The following is a 17344-nucleotide window of genomic DNA, read 5'->3' as shown; positions in this document are numbered from 1 at the left end:
GAGACCGAAGGATCCCCCACAGCCCCACGGTCCTGCAGCAGATCCCGGCACGTTCCCTGCTCCGCTCCTTGGTGCCCTGGGAGGCTCCAGAGCCCTCCCTGTGTGCGGGACAGCGGCTGCAGCACCGCTGCGCCCGCGGGCGAGCAGCGCCCAGGAGCAGCTGCGCCAGCTCCGAGCCTGAAGGGAATCCTCAGCGCACACAAATGACAGCTGGCACTTCAGGGGCTGGCAGGAGAAGCTCAACCCATCTGCTCGCTGCCCTTCCCAGCCATGGCCACGCTGGTGCAATTGGAAGAGTCGCCCCTGCCCAGGAAGCTCTCAGGTCGAAGAGAGGAGCAAAAGCCATGGGTTTCTGAGGTGTTAGCTGCCACTGCCTCTGGTTTTCCTTCCAATTCCTAAGGGGTTTTGACTGGTTTTACCATTTCAACACTTTCTGTGTAGAATGCTTATTTTATGATTGGCTTTTCACAAATGTTACCATGAATATTATATGTGTAATGTTAGAAAGTTATGCTGTATTCATTCTCTTAAGTAGTGTGTTAAATAGAGTTTTAGGTAACAACATAATATTAAAATAGAAACTCTGCGATGTAGGATTTTTTTACTTGCCCAAGCAAGAGATGAGATAATCAATAAACTCTTCACACAGGGATGGCGGTGACTTGGGGCACATAAAGAGTTACAACCTCCTTATCAGAAAAGACAAACATTCTTCCATCTTGTCTCCATCTTTATGGAAGCACCAGGATTAAGGGAAAGAAGTTGACAAAATCCAGAAAAGTTCCTAATTTGCAAGTAATTTATGCATCATGTATGAGATACATGAATATGCAATAGGCTATTGCTTTTAAGGTTATTCCTTTGTTCACAAGGCATGCTTGTCCTGGCTTAAGTGTCTGAGAGCATCTGGACATCTATAATTTTTTGCTTTTTATTGTCTTGTAATTGTCCTAACTCTAAATTTGATTACTCTAATTGTGTTACTATTTTTATAACCATTTTATTATTATTAAACGTTTAAAATTTTAAAACCCAAGTGACCGGCGTTTTTCACAACGTTCCAGGCTCCCGGGAACCCCCTTATCGGTCTGTCCGACCCCGCAGGCTGCAGAGGGTCCCCCCGCTCCGGTGCCGCCCTTCTCCGCTCCCCAGCCCCGCCCCGCCGGTACCGGGCGATCCCCGGTGGCTCCGGGCTGACGATGCAGCGCCTGCCCCGGGCAGCCCAACCCCACCGCGGGAGGGTCCCACGCATCCCCGGCCCAGCGCCGGGGCTCTGCCGGCAGCCAGCACCGGGACCCCAAAATTCTGCTGTCCCGGGGCCCCCGAGCGGGCACCCGGCCCTTGGCCCTGTTATAGATACATATTATAATATTGGCTTTTTGCAAATATTCCATTGGAATTTATATGTGTGGTGTTACAATAACTTCGTTATATAGTTTTTATTTCTGTTGTTCATTGATTAAGCTCAGACATACTAGTGCCATAGCTGATAGAAGCATGCTTGTGTTAAAATTCCTGCTTGGATGGGATAACATCCAGTGAGCACAGGATGAGGACACCTGTACAGATCTGCCAACCATCAGCACTCACCGTCTGAAGGCAGTGTGGGCCGGGGCCAAAACTGAAGATGATGATAAAAAAGGACCAAAACCACAACCAAGGAATACACATGCCCTAAAAAGGTGCAACCGAGGAGGAGCCATGCTGAACAGTTCTTGGAATATGTAAACTAGCTTGGGAAAAAGTTTACTATGCATAAGGGACTATGAATATGCAACCGGCTGGTGTAAGGGAAAAGGTATTCAAGGGGTATCTCTGGAGATAACCGTGTGCTCTTGGCTCAGTGCCGAGATGCACCCGGCCCTAACAACCTTTGCTCTATGGCCCTTGTCTCCTCTTGTCCTGTATTAAACTTTTTAAATGTTCCTAGGGCAGTGAAGGTGTTTTTCCCAGCCCCGAGCAGAGAGCTCTGCCCGGCGGCTCCCGGGAAAGGCGGCGGCGCTCGGCAGCGGCCCCAGCCCGCCCGGCCCGCGGGAATTCCCCGCAGCGGGACAAAATCCTGCCCCGAAGGAGCGCTCGGAACGCCGCCTGCGGCTCCTCCGTGCCCCGCAGGTGCCGCAGCTGCCCCGCTGCGGCAGGCGCGGCTCTGGAGCAGGGAGGCTCTGTGGGACCCCCGGGCTGTGCCCCCTCCCGGGCCGTGCCCCGGGGCTGATGCTCGGCCCGGGCTCTCTCGCTGTCCCGGCTCCCGCAGGCTCCCGGCGGGAGCGGCACCGCCCGCCCGGCGCCGCAGGGCCGAGCCCTGCCCAGCAAAGGCTCCGTGTCCACCCTGGGCCACTCTGGGGGGCTGGGGGTGGCCCCAGGGCAGGTGGCAGTGCGTGCAAGGGCCCTTGGTGACACGGTGCAGCATGGTCACCGTGGAATGGAACGGGACTGGGGATCCAAGGGCCCTTGGTGACACGGTGCAGCATGGTCACCATGGAATGGAACGGGGCAGGGATTCCAAGGGCCCTTGGTGACACGCTCTGGCAGAGGTGTTGGCAGTTACAAGTTACAGTTACACTCCACAGTGCTCAGTGCACACGACGAGAGAGGACGCGAGAGAGCGGTGCTGTGAGGAGCCCTCGCACAGCCACTCGTTCCTTGCTGACCCAGAGCTTTCCCGAGGTATTACTCCTGCAGGTGAGCTTGTGGCCAGACCAGAGCACTTGGTGACCCCTGGCCTTCCCGAGGCATCTCTTCTGCAGCTGCCCTCGAGGGCAGACTGTGGCATTTGCTTTTCACTGCCCTTGACAGGAGCCTCCTGTCCTTGTGGCTGGAGCCCCAAGAGCAGAGTGCAGGACTTGCTGTCCTGTAGCCTTGCCAAGACTTCACTCTTGCAGGTGCCCTCAAGGCACGACTGCAGCACTTGCTGACTCGGACCTTTTACTTTTCACCTTCTGCAAGCAGCCATGAATCCAGGCAGTGTCGTAGAGCACAGATCTGCGAGCGTGCCCAAGCTGGCCTGGGGGAAGGAGGAGAAAGAAGGCCCTGGATCTGCCCCAGCAGAGCAGCCTGAAAAGCTGGAGCAGTTCCAGCCACGGCAGAAGGGTGAGTGGCAGAGCTGGGCCACAGGGCTGGTGCCTGCAGCCTGCTTGGCCCCATGCCATGCCATGCCATGCCATGCCATGCCATGCCATGCCATGCCATGCCATCCCCTGGGGCCATGCCCATGGACAGGATGGAATAGGGGCCGGGCAGACACCCCACAGCCGTGCTCCGTGCCCTGGGCCATCGCGGGGCTGTACCTGCCTGGGCAGCGCAGGGCTGGTCTGTGTTCTCCGGCCTCTCCCGCAGACCCTCAGCTCGGGCTGCGCTCGCTCTTTGCCAGGTGCAGCCGTGCAGCGCACACGAGAGCAGGAACGCACCCGTGGCCGCTTCCGCAGAACAGCGCAGGTACCTGCAGCCATCCCCACCTGGGCTGGGCCTGCTGGCACTGCTCAGCCCAGCACTGTGCTCGGAGCACTCCATGCAGCATCCCGGGCTTCTTGCCTTTTTGCTGCAGATGGTTTGCAAATTCATGAAGAGGATTCGGGAGGAAGAGAGCAGCGCCATGGGCACCGTGCTCAGAGCGTACTCTCCCATCTTCAAAACCAAGACCAGCGCTGCCCTGCTGGATATGCTTGTGGAGGAGGGTCCTTCCAGCCCAAAGCAAGTAAGCAGCCTGTGGCCTGGCTATTCTTCTCCCAGCAATTGCTTGGCCTCCCAAGCCACACCTGCTGCTCCCTGGGAGCCTTTGAGGCCATAGCAGTGTGGTGGCAAGGGAAGCACTTCTCTGGGGCAGCTGGGCACATTCCTTCCTCCAGCAGCTTTCCAAGTCTCCCCTTCCTTCTCCAGGTGCCCGCCATGGTGAGGTACATCCACCAGTGGCTCGTGGCCAATGAGTTTCCTGAATACAATCTGTACAGGCCCCTTCTGGATCTGACAGAGGCACAGCCCTCTGACGTGGTGATGGCTCTCCTGCGTGTGGCCCCATTGTGTGACAGGTACGGGGCCCACCTGTCCAGAGGGCTCGGGGCTCAGCAGCCCTTCCCCCTGTGCAGCCTGTCCCAGGTGTCTGACACAGAGAATTCCAGGGCCCTCTGGCTGCTCCCTCTGCCAGCCCTGGCCCCTGCCAGCCCCCCAGCGTGCTGCCATGCTTCCCCCCTGCCCCTCAGGGGCCAGTGCCCACAGGGCTGGGCTGCCTGCGTGCTGCCAGTGAGGGGCAGTGGGCAGAGGCAGGGCTGGCAGAGCAGCTCAGCTCCCCGCTGCCGCCCAGGCCACGCTGCTGTGTCCCAGACTCCTCTGAGACAGAGCTCTGACCCCACAGAGCTGCTCTGGCCATGTGGAAGAACATCATGTGCTCGCTGAGGACTGCAGAGCCGGCCATGCTCGTGCTCCTCGATGTGCTGGGGAGCTGGCCAGAGCACAGCATGTGCACCTCCGATGGGGACCACGCGGCTGTCCTTGCCCTGGCTGTGAGTTTCTGCCTTTGCTGGCCCCAAGGCCACCTCTCCAGCAGCTCTCCATCCTCCCTCCCCCACGGCGTCTCCCTGCCTCAGGCGCTGGGCTGAAACCTGGCCTCGGGGCTGCTCCAGGGCCACCAGGCCCGGTGCTCCCCCTGTGTCTCTCCGGGCCTCTCCCTCCCGTGCTCGGGCCCTGCCACACGGACACCTCGGCACTGAGCGCTGTCTCGGGCTGCTCTGTCCTTTGCAGGCAACCGTGGTGATGTGGAAGATCCTCCAGCTGCCCTGTGTGCCACATATAGTCACCGTGTATTTCCCCGGCCTCTTTGTGCATCTGCTCTTCCAAGTGCTCTTCAGCACTCTGGATGTGCCAGAGGAGGTCGATACCTTCTGGAAGGGATGCCAGCAGCAACACGGCCTTGCCACCAGCCCCAGCAGGTGCTCCATGCCAGTCCTCCTGTCCCTGCCATGTGCCCAGGGCAGGGCCAGTGCTCCCAGTGTGACCTGGGCTTTGCTCTGTGCACAGCTTTGCAGAGCAGACCCTCAAGGCCCTGCTCTGCCGACTGCACTATGAGGATGTGGTGGTGGCCATGGAAGACAAGCGTGGCTGGGACACACTGCTCTGTGCTGACACCCACCACTGTGCTGTGGGCGTGCTGGCCAGGTGAGACCCCCTGCTCCCCAGCTGTCCCCGGCATGTGTGCCCTGTGCCCGAGGTGCCCCACACAGTCCCCGTGGCCGTGGGCCAGAAGGCCTTGTCACCAAGGGACGGCCAAGGAGGCTGCAAAAGGCTGGGAGAGGAGCGTGCCCAAGAGCAGCAACCTCCCAGAGGGCTCAGCTACCCCTTGCAGGGTGGTGGAGAAAGGCCAGACCTCTGTGAGGCAGTCCTGGGAGATGTTTGCCCCCGCTGGCTGAGGGCTTTGACTCGTGTTTCCTCCTGTCAGAGAAATGCACCGCGCATCCGAAGCCGCGTGTTCCAGGATTGCATTCCACCTGCTCGGGCTGCTCAGCAAGGACACGCCGTGCCGGGATTTGGCCACCCTGGCGTTCCTTGTGGAGGTGAGCCTGAAGGCCAGCGCTGCCTCGCTGAGCTGCCTCCCGGCTCTCTGCCCTCTCTTGGCCGCAGTGCCTGGGACGGAGCCCGCGCCCTGTGCTGCTGCCTGGGCCCGGCCCTGGGCGGTTCTGGGCTCCCGCCGGCCGCTCCCCCGTCACCGGCCTGTGCCTTTCAGATCCTGGAGCACCTGAACTTGAGTGAGTGCCGGGACAGCATCCTGCAGTTCCTGTCCAAGCACCTGCAGAGCGAGTGCAGGGGGAGGCGTCGCTTGGCACTCCGAGGCCTCGTGGCGCTCGGCACCACCAGTGTCTCGGTGAGAAGAGCGCAGGGGCTGAAGCCGTGCTGCCAGCGTGGGGCTGGGGAAGGAAGTCCCTGGGGCTTGGCTGGCCTTGGGGCACTGGGGCAGCTGCTGCCAGCTCTCCTGCCTCCTGCTGCAGCTGCCCCAGGGCTTTGGCACAGGCCTTTGGCCCCTGGGCCCTATGGCAGCAGGATGGTGTTTCACACACTTGTGTTCCACAAGTAGATGGCCATAAGGATGTGGAGCCTGCATGAAAGGCTCGTGGAGCTCCTGCACGAAGATGACAGCACCATGCTCAGGATGACCACAGTTCTCCTCAGAGCGTTATTTTTCTGCAATGGTGCCCCAGTAACCAGCGCCCTCGCCCTGCAGCTGGCTGAGGCGCTCCTGCCACTCTTTGACAACGTAAGGCTCTGCGCCTCCAGCCACGGCCAGCGGGTGCTGCCCGCACACTTTGTGCCCTGTGCACTCACGGGCTGTGCCCAGGTGGGCCTGAAACAGCTGACGCTGAGGTCTTTCTTCTTTCCTTTCATACAGGAGGACAGCGAGGTGCAGTTGTGCTCCCTGTTTATCTTCCGAGAGATGCTGGATTTTTTTCCGGAAGAGGAAAAAAAGGTCCTCAAGGCACATGTGCACCAGAGCCTGGTACCACTCTTCTTCCACTGCCATGATGAGAACCAGCGAGTGGCAGAGGTGAGGACTCGGCAGCTGCCGCTGGCCCCTGGCAGGGGCTGGGCTGGCCCTGCCCTGGCGCCTCGCAGGCTGCAGCTCCTGCTGGCCTTGGCACAGGGACGGGGTCCTGCGCCCTGGGCTGTGGGGCCATCTCCGCGTCTCTGCTGCTCTCCAGGCTTCTCAGGAAACGCTGCTCTGTGTGGCCGAGTTCCTGAAGAGGAGGGATCTTGGACAGATGGTTCAGAACCAGAAGCTGTGGCAGTTCACCGAGTGCCTGGTAAGGAGTGCCGGGAAGCCGCAGCCCCAGCCTGGAGCAGCCCCTGAGCGCGGTGCTCGGTGTGCGGGCAGGCAGCTGTGCCCCTGCCCGCTGCTGCAGCCCGAGGCCGCGCGGGCTCTGCTCCAGGCTCCTGCGGCCCCAGCCGGGTGCCCATGGAGCCCCGGCCCGGGGGGCTGCGGGGCCAACCCTTCCCTCCTGTCGCTCTCTCCAGCTGGCAGAGGACAGCAGCAGCATGGCCGAGCACCTGCGCCAGGCCCTGCCCTACCTGCAGAGCCCACAGGAGCCCCTGCGAGAGGCGGCCGTCAGGTTCATGGGTGAGCCACGAGCCGGGCCAGGAGGGCGTGTGGGCACAGGGCTGGCGGCGCCGCTGGCAGGGAGCTGTGCCCTGGGCCTGACAGGCTCTGTGTTCCCAGGGACGGCCGGGCGGCACCTGAGGGGGAGGAAGGAAGAGCTCCAGCTCCTCTCTGAGGGTGACCAAGGGCAGCGGGCTGCCAGCGGGGGCTGCCGGGGGAGCTGCGAGCCCTGCCCCGGCTGCGGAGGGCTCTGCTCCCTGTGCGGACCAGGGCCGGCGTGGGCAGAGCACACAGAGCTTTCAGGGCACCTGGGGGATTCGTGGCCAGCAGCTTCGGGCTGATCCGGCTGGTCCCTGCTCCCTGCTGGCCATGGCCAGAGCCGGCTGGGATGGCCCTGGCACAGAGTCCCCTCGGGTCCCCTCAGATGTGGGAACTGACCATGGCTCTGTTCCTCTCTCTTTCAGCCCTTGAAGGCTTGGAAAATGACAACAGTGACGCCGTTGCAAGCCTGGCAGTTCAAACACCATACATCGTCCAGGAAGCAGAGAGAGCTCCATATTCCATCTTTGACAGCCTGCGTGATCGGCTCTGCAGGGCATGGAGGAGACGGCCTCGTCTGTCGGGGCTCGGCTGGCTGCGCTGCTGGAGCTCTGCAGAGAGCTGATTCCAGAGGCTCTGTCTGCTGGGGCCACCTGAGCCAGCAGGAATGTTTTGTTTCTTTAAGATTGTTCTTTTCTTTCTTTTTTTTTCTTTAGTGTAGAAATATAGGATGTGTTGCTATAGACAGTCTCGCAGGATCTTTCTTTGGCTGCCCAGGCTCTGCAGGGCTGAGGGGAAGAGGGAGAAAAGGGTTCCTGGGCTCAGCAAGCTGCTCAGGCTTGCAGGGTTGCAGGGAAAATGGCCAGAAGCCCCTTGGCCTTTGGTGGTTCTGCTGAAGCCTTTGTGCTGCCCACAGAGCAGATGGGCAGGGGCTGGAGCTGTGGGGATCTCTGTGAGAGCGGTGCCTGGAGACGGCCACAAGCCCTGTCCCAGGCAGGAAGCGCCATCCGTGTCCTGCCCGTGTGTTCCTGGCTGGATTGCTGAGGGCTCCCAGGTGCCTCTTGCTGGGGCTCCTCTGGAGCTCCTGTGGGGCTGCGGCGCTGCTGCCGGGCAGGTTGGCTGGGCTGGGGAGACCCTGAGGGGACGGGGCCACAAAGGGATGAGGGGCTGCAGAAGCCGTGACAGGACGAGGCAGTGGGAAGGCACAGGGGGGACGTGTGAGGGAGTGGGTAACGTTGGCTCGGGGAGGAAAGTGGGTTGGAGCCAAAGAGACCACTCACCCTGATGTTTGTGTGGCAAAAACAACACTTTTATTCTCAAGACTTTCTTTCTGAAGGGCATTTGAAAACCCAGTCTGGATGATTTCACTGCTCTGATCTCTGTGCCCCTTCAGATTCTGGCCTGGGCAATACCTGCAGCCTTGGGAGAGATGTGATGGGCCCGGCCCCTGTCAGTCAAAGCAGGGCTGGTTCATTCACCCCGTACAAGCCAGCCTGCACGGTGACACGGCAACAGAGTGCGAGGCACAGCTCCGGGGGCTCCCCGTGAACCTCAGCTCTGGGACCACTGTCTGCCCCAAGCTTCAGGGGCTGCAGTGGGAGCCCGGCTGGGCTCTGCCCTGGGGCCATCCTGCAGGGACAGCTGCAAACAGGGAGCATTCCCTGCCACAAAGAGCCAAGGCAGGGCTGCAGGGCAGCTGCTCCAGCCCCGACTGCACTGCTGAGTGCTGTGCTCTGGGGCTGGGGCTCCCCGCACAGGAGACTGCACTGGTGTGCCAGAGGAGACAGAGAAGCTGCAGCTTCAGCCTAACTGAGGTGGGTTTGTGGGCTGGGAAGAGTGGGGAGGCTCCAGGGGATTCACAGAGCTCATCCTGCTGCAAGGACGAGGAAAAGGGAGCAGGAACTCAGCAGTGAGGAGAGCTGGGGGCTGGAGAGAAGCTCTGAATGACACTAAAATCCCACCGGACATCTGAGACATTGCTGCTCCTCAGCCAGTGACAGGATGAGTCCTTAAGTCTGGGGCTCGGCCTTCCTCATGGCGAGGGGCACCAAGGAAGGCAACAGTGTGATGGAGACTGGAATGGGCTGGGAACTCACTGAGGGAAAATAGGGAGCAGCTGGGAAGTAAAAGACAGGTGGGGGAGAGAACAGTTCAGAGAAGGGCTGAGGTACTGCTTGAGCAAGCTGCAAAAAGTCATTTGGGGTCATCCCAGATTGATTTCATTTCAGAAGTTATTGAACAAGTTTATTTTTTGGGTGGTGCCATGTTTTCTCTTGGAGGTGTACACTCTGCAAACTTGAGCTGTGTTGCTGAAATGCTCCAGCCAGTCTGTGCTGCAGGTCACCCCATTTCTCCTTTGGCTGATTGCAGCCCCGAGCTGAGCTCCAGCAGGGCCCTGGCAGAGCCCAGAGCAGCCTCAGCACCCGCAGAGCCCGGCTGCAAGGAGAGAAACCAGAAAGCCCCGTCAGCTGAAGGCTCCTGTCCCCTTGTCCCAGCCACCCGCGGTGCCCAGGCCATGCTGGCCGTGCCAGAGCTGTGCCCAGAGCTGCCCATCACTGCTGCCTTTGGGAGCAGAGCAGGAGGGCAGGACATGTGCCCAGCCTGCAGCCAGCCATGGCACCTCCAGCCCTCAGCAGCTGCCCAGAGCAGGACGCTCCTGTGCTCTCTGCCATCTCCCCAGAGCTCTGACCCCACCATCCCCAGCAGACAGGACCCACCTCACGCCATCCCCCACTGGAAGAAAAGCTGCTCCCAAACGATGCCCTCAGCCTTCTCCAAGGGCACGGCCCATCCACGCTGCAGCTGCTCCCAAGCACGTCCTGATTCAGACTGGGCCCCACCTGAAACGCTTCCTCTAGAAAGACAAACATCAAATTATGGAAAATAGGTTACAGAGAAAAAGGGGAACAAGAAAAAAGGTCAAAAATCTTATCTCTGTCAGGGGCCTAAGGAAGGCCCAACCCCTGCGTGCCAGGGAAAAACCCACCATGGGGGAGGGAATCCCAGGCTTTCTCCCTTCCCCTGCACTGCCCCCATGGTGATCCCAAAGCAAACAAGGGCAGTGGAGCAGCCCAAGCCCTTCCTTGCCTGCAAAGCAAAGCAGCCCCTGAACAGGGTCTGGAGTCCCACCTCTGCTCCCACCATGGGGGTTTGTTTGTGTGTAAGAGGCCGTCTGAAGACCCTCACTCATTTGCCTGCCGATTGCCACGAGCAGGATTTCCCTTCCCCCTCTGCAGTTCCGGCTTGGAGAAGGCAACAGTGCAGGTGTAGCCGCTGTACCATTACATGCTGTTCCCAACGAGGACCGGCAAGAACTTGGCAAGGAGTTGGCAAGGACTTGGCGAAGACCAGCGTGGACCCAGCACAGAGCGGCCTACTGCAATTCCTGCTTCGCTCTCCACCTTTAAGCCAAATGAACTGTTGGGGTAACTCTGGTGGTCTCTCACTGAAGACCCCTCATCTGCCTCGCTACCACCGTGACAGACGGAGATCAAGAACCCTCTCCCCAAGGACTGCGACTGAGATTCCTACCACAAACAGTGGGCGAAGGGAGAGAATGACCTGACCTGTTCTTCTCCAGTAACTTCAATGGACTTATCCCTTATTGTGTTTGTTCAGCCTAGATGATGTTCTGTAAATACACTTGTTCCCCCACAGCAATTTCAATAGACTCTCATTGTTCTGCCTGCTCCCCCCTTTTCCCTCTGTGGACTATAACTGGACCCCTGGGATAGGTAGAACTTCGGAGACTCTCCCCAACACAACAAGACGGATCCACATCGTCCGGACCAGTGAGGACTCCGCCTGTGTTGGTAGCTATTCCCATCCCCCCTTCTCTCTCTCTCTCTATCCTTTTTATTTCTTTTCTGAACCCACTATCGCATTTATTGTTTTGGCCCTTAATAAAGGTGCATTTGTTGTGATTAAACTGCTGATTGTCTTTTGCACTTTGGGATCGGCTAACGAACCATCACGACACCCCGCTATAAGCGGATCGTGACATTAAAATTGGCGTCACGGACAGGATTTCTGTCTAGGCAGAAGGGTGCAGGTTCTGTGTAGTCTGTAACAGGGGAAGGACGTTTCTTGCCAGCCGCACCTAGCCTGCCAGTACAAAAGACTGAGCATGGTCTGGAGAGCAAGGGGTAAGATTCAGATTTCCCACAGACTGCACATTGCCTAGGTGAAAAAGCACCCACACTGTCTTCAGAAATTGCAAAAGATCTCTTGGTGCAAAAGGCAGGACACTGTTGTTTTATGTGTGTGTTTGGGCTGTCTGGGAAGGAAGAGACAACTTGAAGAAACTAAGCAGAGCCTCCCAGGCAGATTTTGTCTCTTCACCCACCCAGGGAAGTGAAGGGCGACACAGCGAAGTCTGTGTGCTTTGAGTAACTTACACTGTTGTTTTATGTGTGTGTTTGGACTGTCTGGGAAGGAAGAGACAACTTGAAGAAACTAAGCAGAGCCTCCCAGGCAGATTTTGTCTCTTCACCCACCCAGGGAAGTGAAGGGCTACACAGCGAAGTCTGTGTGCTTTGAGTAACTTAAGTTTGTACCTCCCTGCTGTGGTTTTGGTCCCTTCACAAAATGAGTGATAACCTTAACGATAAGGGTAAAGTTGAATTTTATGCTTTACTAGCTAAATACAATGCCAAACCTTCTCCGGGAGGAGAAGAATGGGCACAAAGTAATTGGTTTAATTTGGATAATGTTGTTGATAGAATATGTTCTTTACAACATGGTACAAAATTCAAACTGGGCAGAAATAAATCTATCTTATGCTCAGTTTTGGGAGCTTGTCTTACGGCAGCTGTAGAAACTCGCTTCCAGCGAAGAGGTGAGCAAGAAACAATAATAGACTCCCTTCAAAATTTGGTTGAAATTTTACAAAAACAATTACATGAAGAAAGGAATGAAAAACATTCACTGAGAAATGAGAACTATGCATTAAGAGCTGCCTTAAAAGAGGAACACGTTAACAAATCATCTAATGCTGATTCCTCTATAAATCCTGAGGGAAAGGAAAATCCTCACATTAACCAAATTTATCCTCACAAAGAACTTGAGGCAGTAAATAATTGTGGGGAACATTGCTGCTCTCACTTAAGACCTTTAATTAAAACAGAATATAACTATCTCAGTGATGATGATCTTGACCCCCACATCACAACCAAACACATACCATACACTGCCACCGAATTGGCTAAGCTTAAAAAAGAATATGGACGCCTTCCATACGAATCAGAAACAGAATATGTTTTCCGGGTGTCCCTCACTGGTGGCGATCAAATTAAACTAACTGAACAAGAAGCCAGTGGGTACTGGGGACATGGTGTCTTCTTAACAACAGGAGATAAACGTGACTCATGGTCCCTGACACAGCACGCGGCTTTTTGGGCCGGGGGAACGAACCCCTTGGAAAGGGGAGATCCTATAGCTATAATCAGCACCCCCGACCAACTCCTAGAAAGTGTACACAAAGCCGCCTGTTTGCAAATGATTCATGAAAAGAAATTAATTCCTGGCTTTGAATCCCCAATGCAATTACCTGTGAAGCCTGAACTAATGACTCCTTTAATTCGTGGGCTTCCAGAAACACTCAAACCTACTGCCATAGCCTTACAGAAAACTATCATGACATTAAGCCCTACAGAAAAACTAGACAGATTTCTTGGTAACCCCACTAATCGCACTGGATCTACTGATCCTAGCTTTACTCCATCCTGCTCTCCATTCCAAGCTGTAAATTCACAAGCTAGTTCACCTGGCAGTAATTATAAAATTTGGACATGGGGTGAAGTTGCAGAGGATTTGATCAATTATTGTAGAAAATATGGACCTGTAAAAACCCCGGAAGAGAAACCAGAAAAATCAGAGAAAACAAAAGAGATTCGGTCTATTGGGACTCCTTACAGTAAAAATCCAGAAAAGGGAAAACAGAACCCTAACCGCCAGCATTGGTGGTCACTGGGAGTCCAAAAGGGGGTCCCCAGAGAAGTGATGGATGGTCTGCCCCTTGATAAATTACAGAAAATAATAACTAATTGGTGCTATCGAAAATCAAATCCATCAGTTCAACCCAGTACACACCCTAGTGCACCCACTCTTCCTCATAACATGGGCAGCGAACCAACTCTCCCTCAGCCTCTCCTTCCTCTCCCGAACATGGGTAAGGAAACAACTTTCTCACTGTCCCTCCTGCAAAACAGGGGCAGTGGACAAAAACTAACCATATCACAGCTTTCCTCTCAGAACTCAGGCTGTGACCCAAAATTAACATTCTCCCAGTTTCTCTCTCAAAATCCAGGCAGTGAGTCATCTCTTTCTCAGCCTTTTCCTCAAAATCTGAGCAGAGATTCCTGTGGTTTCAGAGACGCTGAGAAAAGGTACGCTACCTGGGAGAAGGGATTGTTTGTGGTCAGCCTGGCTCTCATTGAAGTGGAAAGACTTGCACTACAACTACCAATTGTATTGAGAAGCCCTTTCAATGATATTAAGACAGTCACTACTGGGACCCTCCCTCCTGACGGGGTGGCCCAGAGGGCCTCGGTAAGAAAGTGGTATGCTCAGACTGAACATTACTGTCACTTCTTCTCAATAACAGATGGAGTTGTGAAAAATTTGGCAATACAAGAAACTGAGAGCTTGGATAGCAGCCAGGACACACCTGCCTCTGTAATCAAAATGGCCCCTCCTTTTTCCCCCAAACAATCGGCAAGTTCTTGGTTCACTGAACTAATTAATACTGAGGGAGAAAGCAGTGCTCGGGTTGGGGAGCCGATAGCTGTTTGGAGTGCTTTTCAAAGTAAGGTACAGAACACCTCTCTTGTCTCTATCTACACTGACTCCTATGCTGTGCACCAAATGATCCTGATAATCCAGCACATTACCCTGGCCAACCTGTTCTGGTGGACATCCCTTACTACAGGGCTGGTACCCCTTGTGCTAAAACCCCCTTGGAATGAATGTGCATGGAAAGCCTCTGGTGCTCTAGGGAAAGAACATTGGATAAATACATGCTGGATAATTCCATCATTTTAACCTTTTCTGCTTCTCGCTGGCAGGAGTCTGTTGTGTTTACTTTTACAGAAGAACTCCAAGGGACATGAAGACCACCTAATCCATGATAAAACTGGTAATACTTTCCTGCATCCTACCACAACCCCAGAGCCAGAAATCAGCTGAGTGTTTGTGGCCTGAAATAATTGTGGTAGCATGCAGAAAAAGTGAAAAGATCTCTTTAAGCACAAAAAGGTTTGTACGCACCAAAGCGTACAGGATTGTTGGCACAATTCAACATTAACACAAACTGCAGAAGTAGTTTGTCTTTGGTTCAAAAATACTGAAGGACTTTCTTTTAAATTTATTCATACCACCACCACCACTCAAACCCAACCACCAGTTATGCTTACCCCGAAAATTTCTAAAGTTGGACCATATATAATTAGGGAAACTGGCCAACAACAGATATTGTTCAATCCGGCATGGTCTCTTAAACAAGTTAAATTGCTAATGCAAAGCAATGTCTCTGAAATTCAGCCAGCTTGTTCACCTTTCTTGCAAACTTCTTTCCACGGTTGGACGACCTGGTTGCGACAGTGGAACCCTTCTGAAACACGGATGCCAAGAGACATAACTGGTGTTGTGGGAACAGGATTGGGAATTCTAAATAGTATTAAGATTTCCAATCCTGGTGGAATTTGGTGAACTTTACTTATGATCCCACCACAAACTTAGCCACAGCTTTTGTGTTAACCATTCGCAATGCCTCGGTGCATTCAATATTCCCCATTATTGCATTAGGATTAAATCATGATGGAGCCACTCTCTATCCTTCCGAGCATAGAGAATGGGCCCGACAAATTGATGGTAAATGGCAAACTGTTAATTTAGAATCCTGTATTGTCCGAGAACAACAAGGGTTCATCTGTGAAGGCAATGCAATTATAGCTCAAGATATCTGTTTAGACACAGAACAAAATATCTGTCACTTTGAAATCCATCCTAACAAAACTTCTAAAACATTCCTTGTATATATAGGAAATGGATGTGCATGCTTTAGAACTGCTTGTAATACAGTGTATGTAGAAGACACAGTAGTAGATACTAAAAATCATTCAAATTTTTGTGCTTGTAATTTCACTAAAATTTCTGGATGTGATTTTTCTTTTGAAACTCCAGTTACTTCATATCAACTTTTAGAGTCCAATTACACGCTGATTCATAAGCTATTGCCTACCCCCATTGGAATGAATCTTACTCTGGTGAGGCAATTGTTGCTTCACCAGGATTTAATTGAAATCTTAGGAAAAATCAAGGAAAACGGACAGAAAACATTGGTAACTGTTCATCATGATGTACAAGAAATACATCGGGTTATAGAAAGGGTGAAAAGTGATGCAGAACACAGGTGGTGGGATACACTTTTTGGGTGGTCACCTACTGCTACAGGTATCCTGAACAAATTGTGTCATCCCATTGTTGTCCTTTTGATTTTAGTTTTGATTGGTTTTGCTTTATCAGCAATCTTGTTTGTCATAAATTGGAGAATGATAAAACGATTAACAAAATTGACAGCTATAATTAATGCACACCACCTGGCCAATGTGCTTTATACTGTAGACATCCCCAAGACTATAGACACAAAGCAATTATAAAATTAGAAGATGATTTGTTTTAGTCACTTAGAAAACCTGATTTGAGTTTTTATATTGGTTTATTAGAAAAATTGTTTATTATTAATTAATATTGATTATATTGCTTAATGTTGTTTCAATTTATACTAATTATTGTTTTAGCATTTTCCCTGTTCTCTTTTCCTCTCCTTTTCCTTTTTCCCTTCTCTGGGATATGCTGCCAACACTAGACAAGTCCTGAAGACTTCACAACAACACTACGAAACACTGCTGAACATCTCTCGAGGGCAATCGTCAGTCACGGGGTGGTGTAAGAGGCCGTCTGAAGACCCTCACTCATTTGCCTGCCGATTGCCACGAGCAGGATTTCCCTTCCCCCTCTGCAGTTCCGGCTTGGAGAAGGCAACAGTGCAGGTGTAGCCGCTGTACTATTACATGCTGTTCCCAACGAGGACCGGCAAGAACTTGGCAAGGAGTTGGCAAGGACTTGGCGAAGACCCAGCGTGGACCCAGCACAGAGCGGCCTACTGCAATTCCTGCTTCACTCTCCACCTTTAAGCCAAATGAACTGTTGGGGTAACTCTGGTGGTCTCTCACTGAAGACCTCTCATCTGCCTCGCTACCACCGTGACAGACGGAGATCAAGAACCCTCTCCCCAAGGACTGCGACTGAGATTCCTACCACAAACAGTGGGCGAAGGGAGAGAATGACCTGACCTGTTCTTCTCCAGTAACTTCAATGGACTTATCCCTTATTGTGTTTGTTCAGCCTAGATGATGTTCTGTAAATACACTTGTTCCCCCACAGCAATTTCAATAGACTCTCATTGTTCTGCCTGCTCCCCCCTTTTCCCTCTGTGGACTATAACTGGACCCCTGGGATAGGTAGAACTTCGGAGACTCTCCCCAACACAACAAGACGGATCCACATCGTCCGGACCAGTGAGGACTCCGCCTGTGTTGGTAGCTATTCCCATCCCCCCTTCTCTCTCTCTCTCTATCCTTTTTATTTCTTTTCTGAACCCACTATCGCATTTATTGTTTTGGCCCTTAATAAAGGTGCATTTGTTGTGATTAAACTGCTGATTGTCTTTTGCACTTTGGGATCGGCTAACGAACCATCACGACACCCCGCTATAAGCGGATCGTGACATTGTGTCAGGCTGGCTGCCCCAGCCCAGCCCCAGTCCGGGGCACGGTGGGTGCTGGGGGCTGTTGGCAGGGCCAGGAGCCCACTCCCATTTCATATCCACCCCAGCCCATGCCCCCAGCCCTTCCAAAAGCATCCTGGCAGCCGACTGAAGGATCAGCTGCATCCGCCCCAGCAAAGGGGGAACCTTTGGTTCCCGGCCAGGCTGTGCAATGCCTAAATCTGGGAGCATTCCCCTGTGTCCTCACTGTTCCCAGCAGCAGCCCCACCTGGGACAGCTTCTCCAGGGGCTCCTTCTTCCCTGGGCCAGACCAGGCTGTCAGGGCTCTGCCCAGGGCCCCAGCCATCCATGAGCCATGGCAGGCAAAACCAGGGGGATGTTGGCCACCAGTGCTTGCCACACCAGGTCTCCAGCTCAGCTCCAGCCCATGAGCTGTGTTCCCT

General features: G+C 54.1%; 1 protein-coding gene across 1 annotated transcript; it reads left to right on the top strand.

The window, feature by feature from the left end:
* The first annotated feature begins 11701 nt into the window (after positions 1 to 11701).
* LOC144248855 (uncharacterized) lies at positions 11702 to 14234 on the top strand. The gene is made up of 3 exons (XM_077790835.1): positions 11702 to 11726; positions 12174 to 13919; positions 14179 to 14234. Exons 1-3 carry the CDS (start codon positions 11702 to 11704, stop codon positions 14232 to 14234), a joined length of 1827 nt encoding a protein of 608 aa, XP_077646961.1.
* The last annotated feature ends 3110 nt before the right edge of the window (positions 14235 to 17344 follow it).

Source organism: Lonchura striata, unplaced genomic scaffold (assembly GCF_046129695.1).
Source record: "Lonchura striata isolate bLonStr1 unplaced genomic scaffold, bLonStr1.mat Scaffold_97, whole genome shotgun sequence".
NCBI lineage: Eukaryota > Metazoa > Chordata > Aves > Passeriformes > Estrildidae > Lonchura > Lonchura striata.
The sequence above is the reverse complement of the archived record's forward strand: the minus strand, read 5'-3'. Positions and strand labels throughout refer to the sequence as shown.

Bases quoted from the DNA above. Each gene is read 5' to 3' on its own strand.
- LOC144248855 (XM_077790835.1), top strand. From the start codon at position 11,702: ATGAGTGATAACCTTAACGATAAGG. The intron at 11,727-12,173 runs GTAAAGTTGAAT...ATCCTCACAAAG, and splicing joins TGATAACCTTAACGATAAGG to AACTTGAGGCAGTAAATAAT. The intron at 13,920-14,178 runs GTAAGGTACAGA...TCTCGCTGGCAG, and splicing joins TGTTTGGAGTGCTTTTCAAA to GAGTCTGTTGTGTTTACTTT.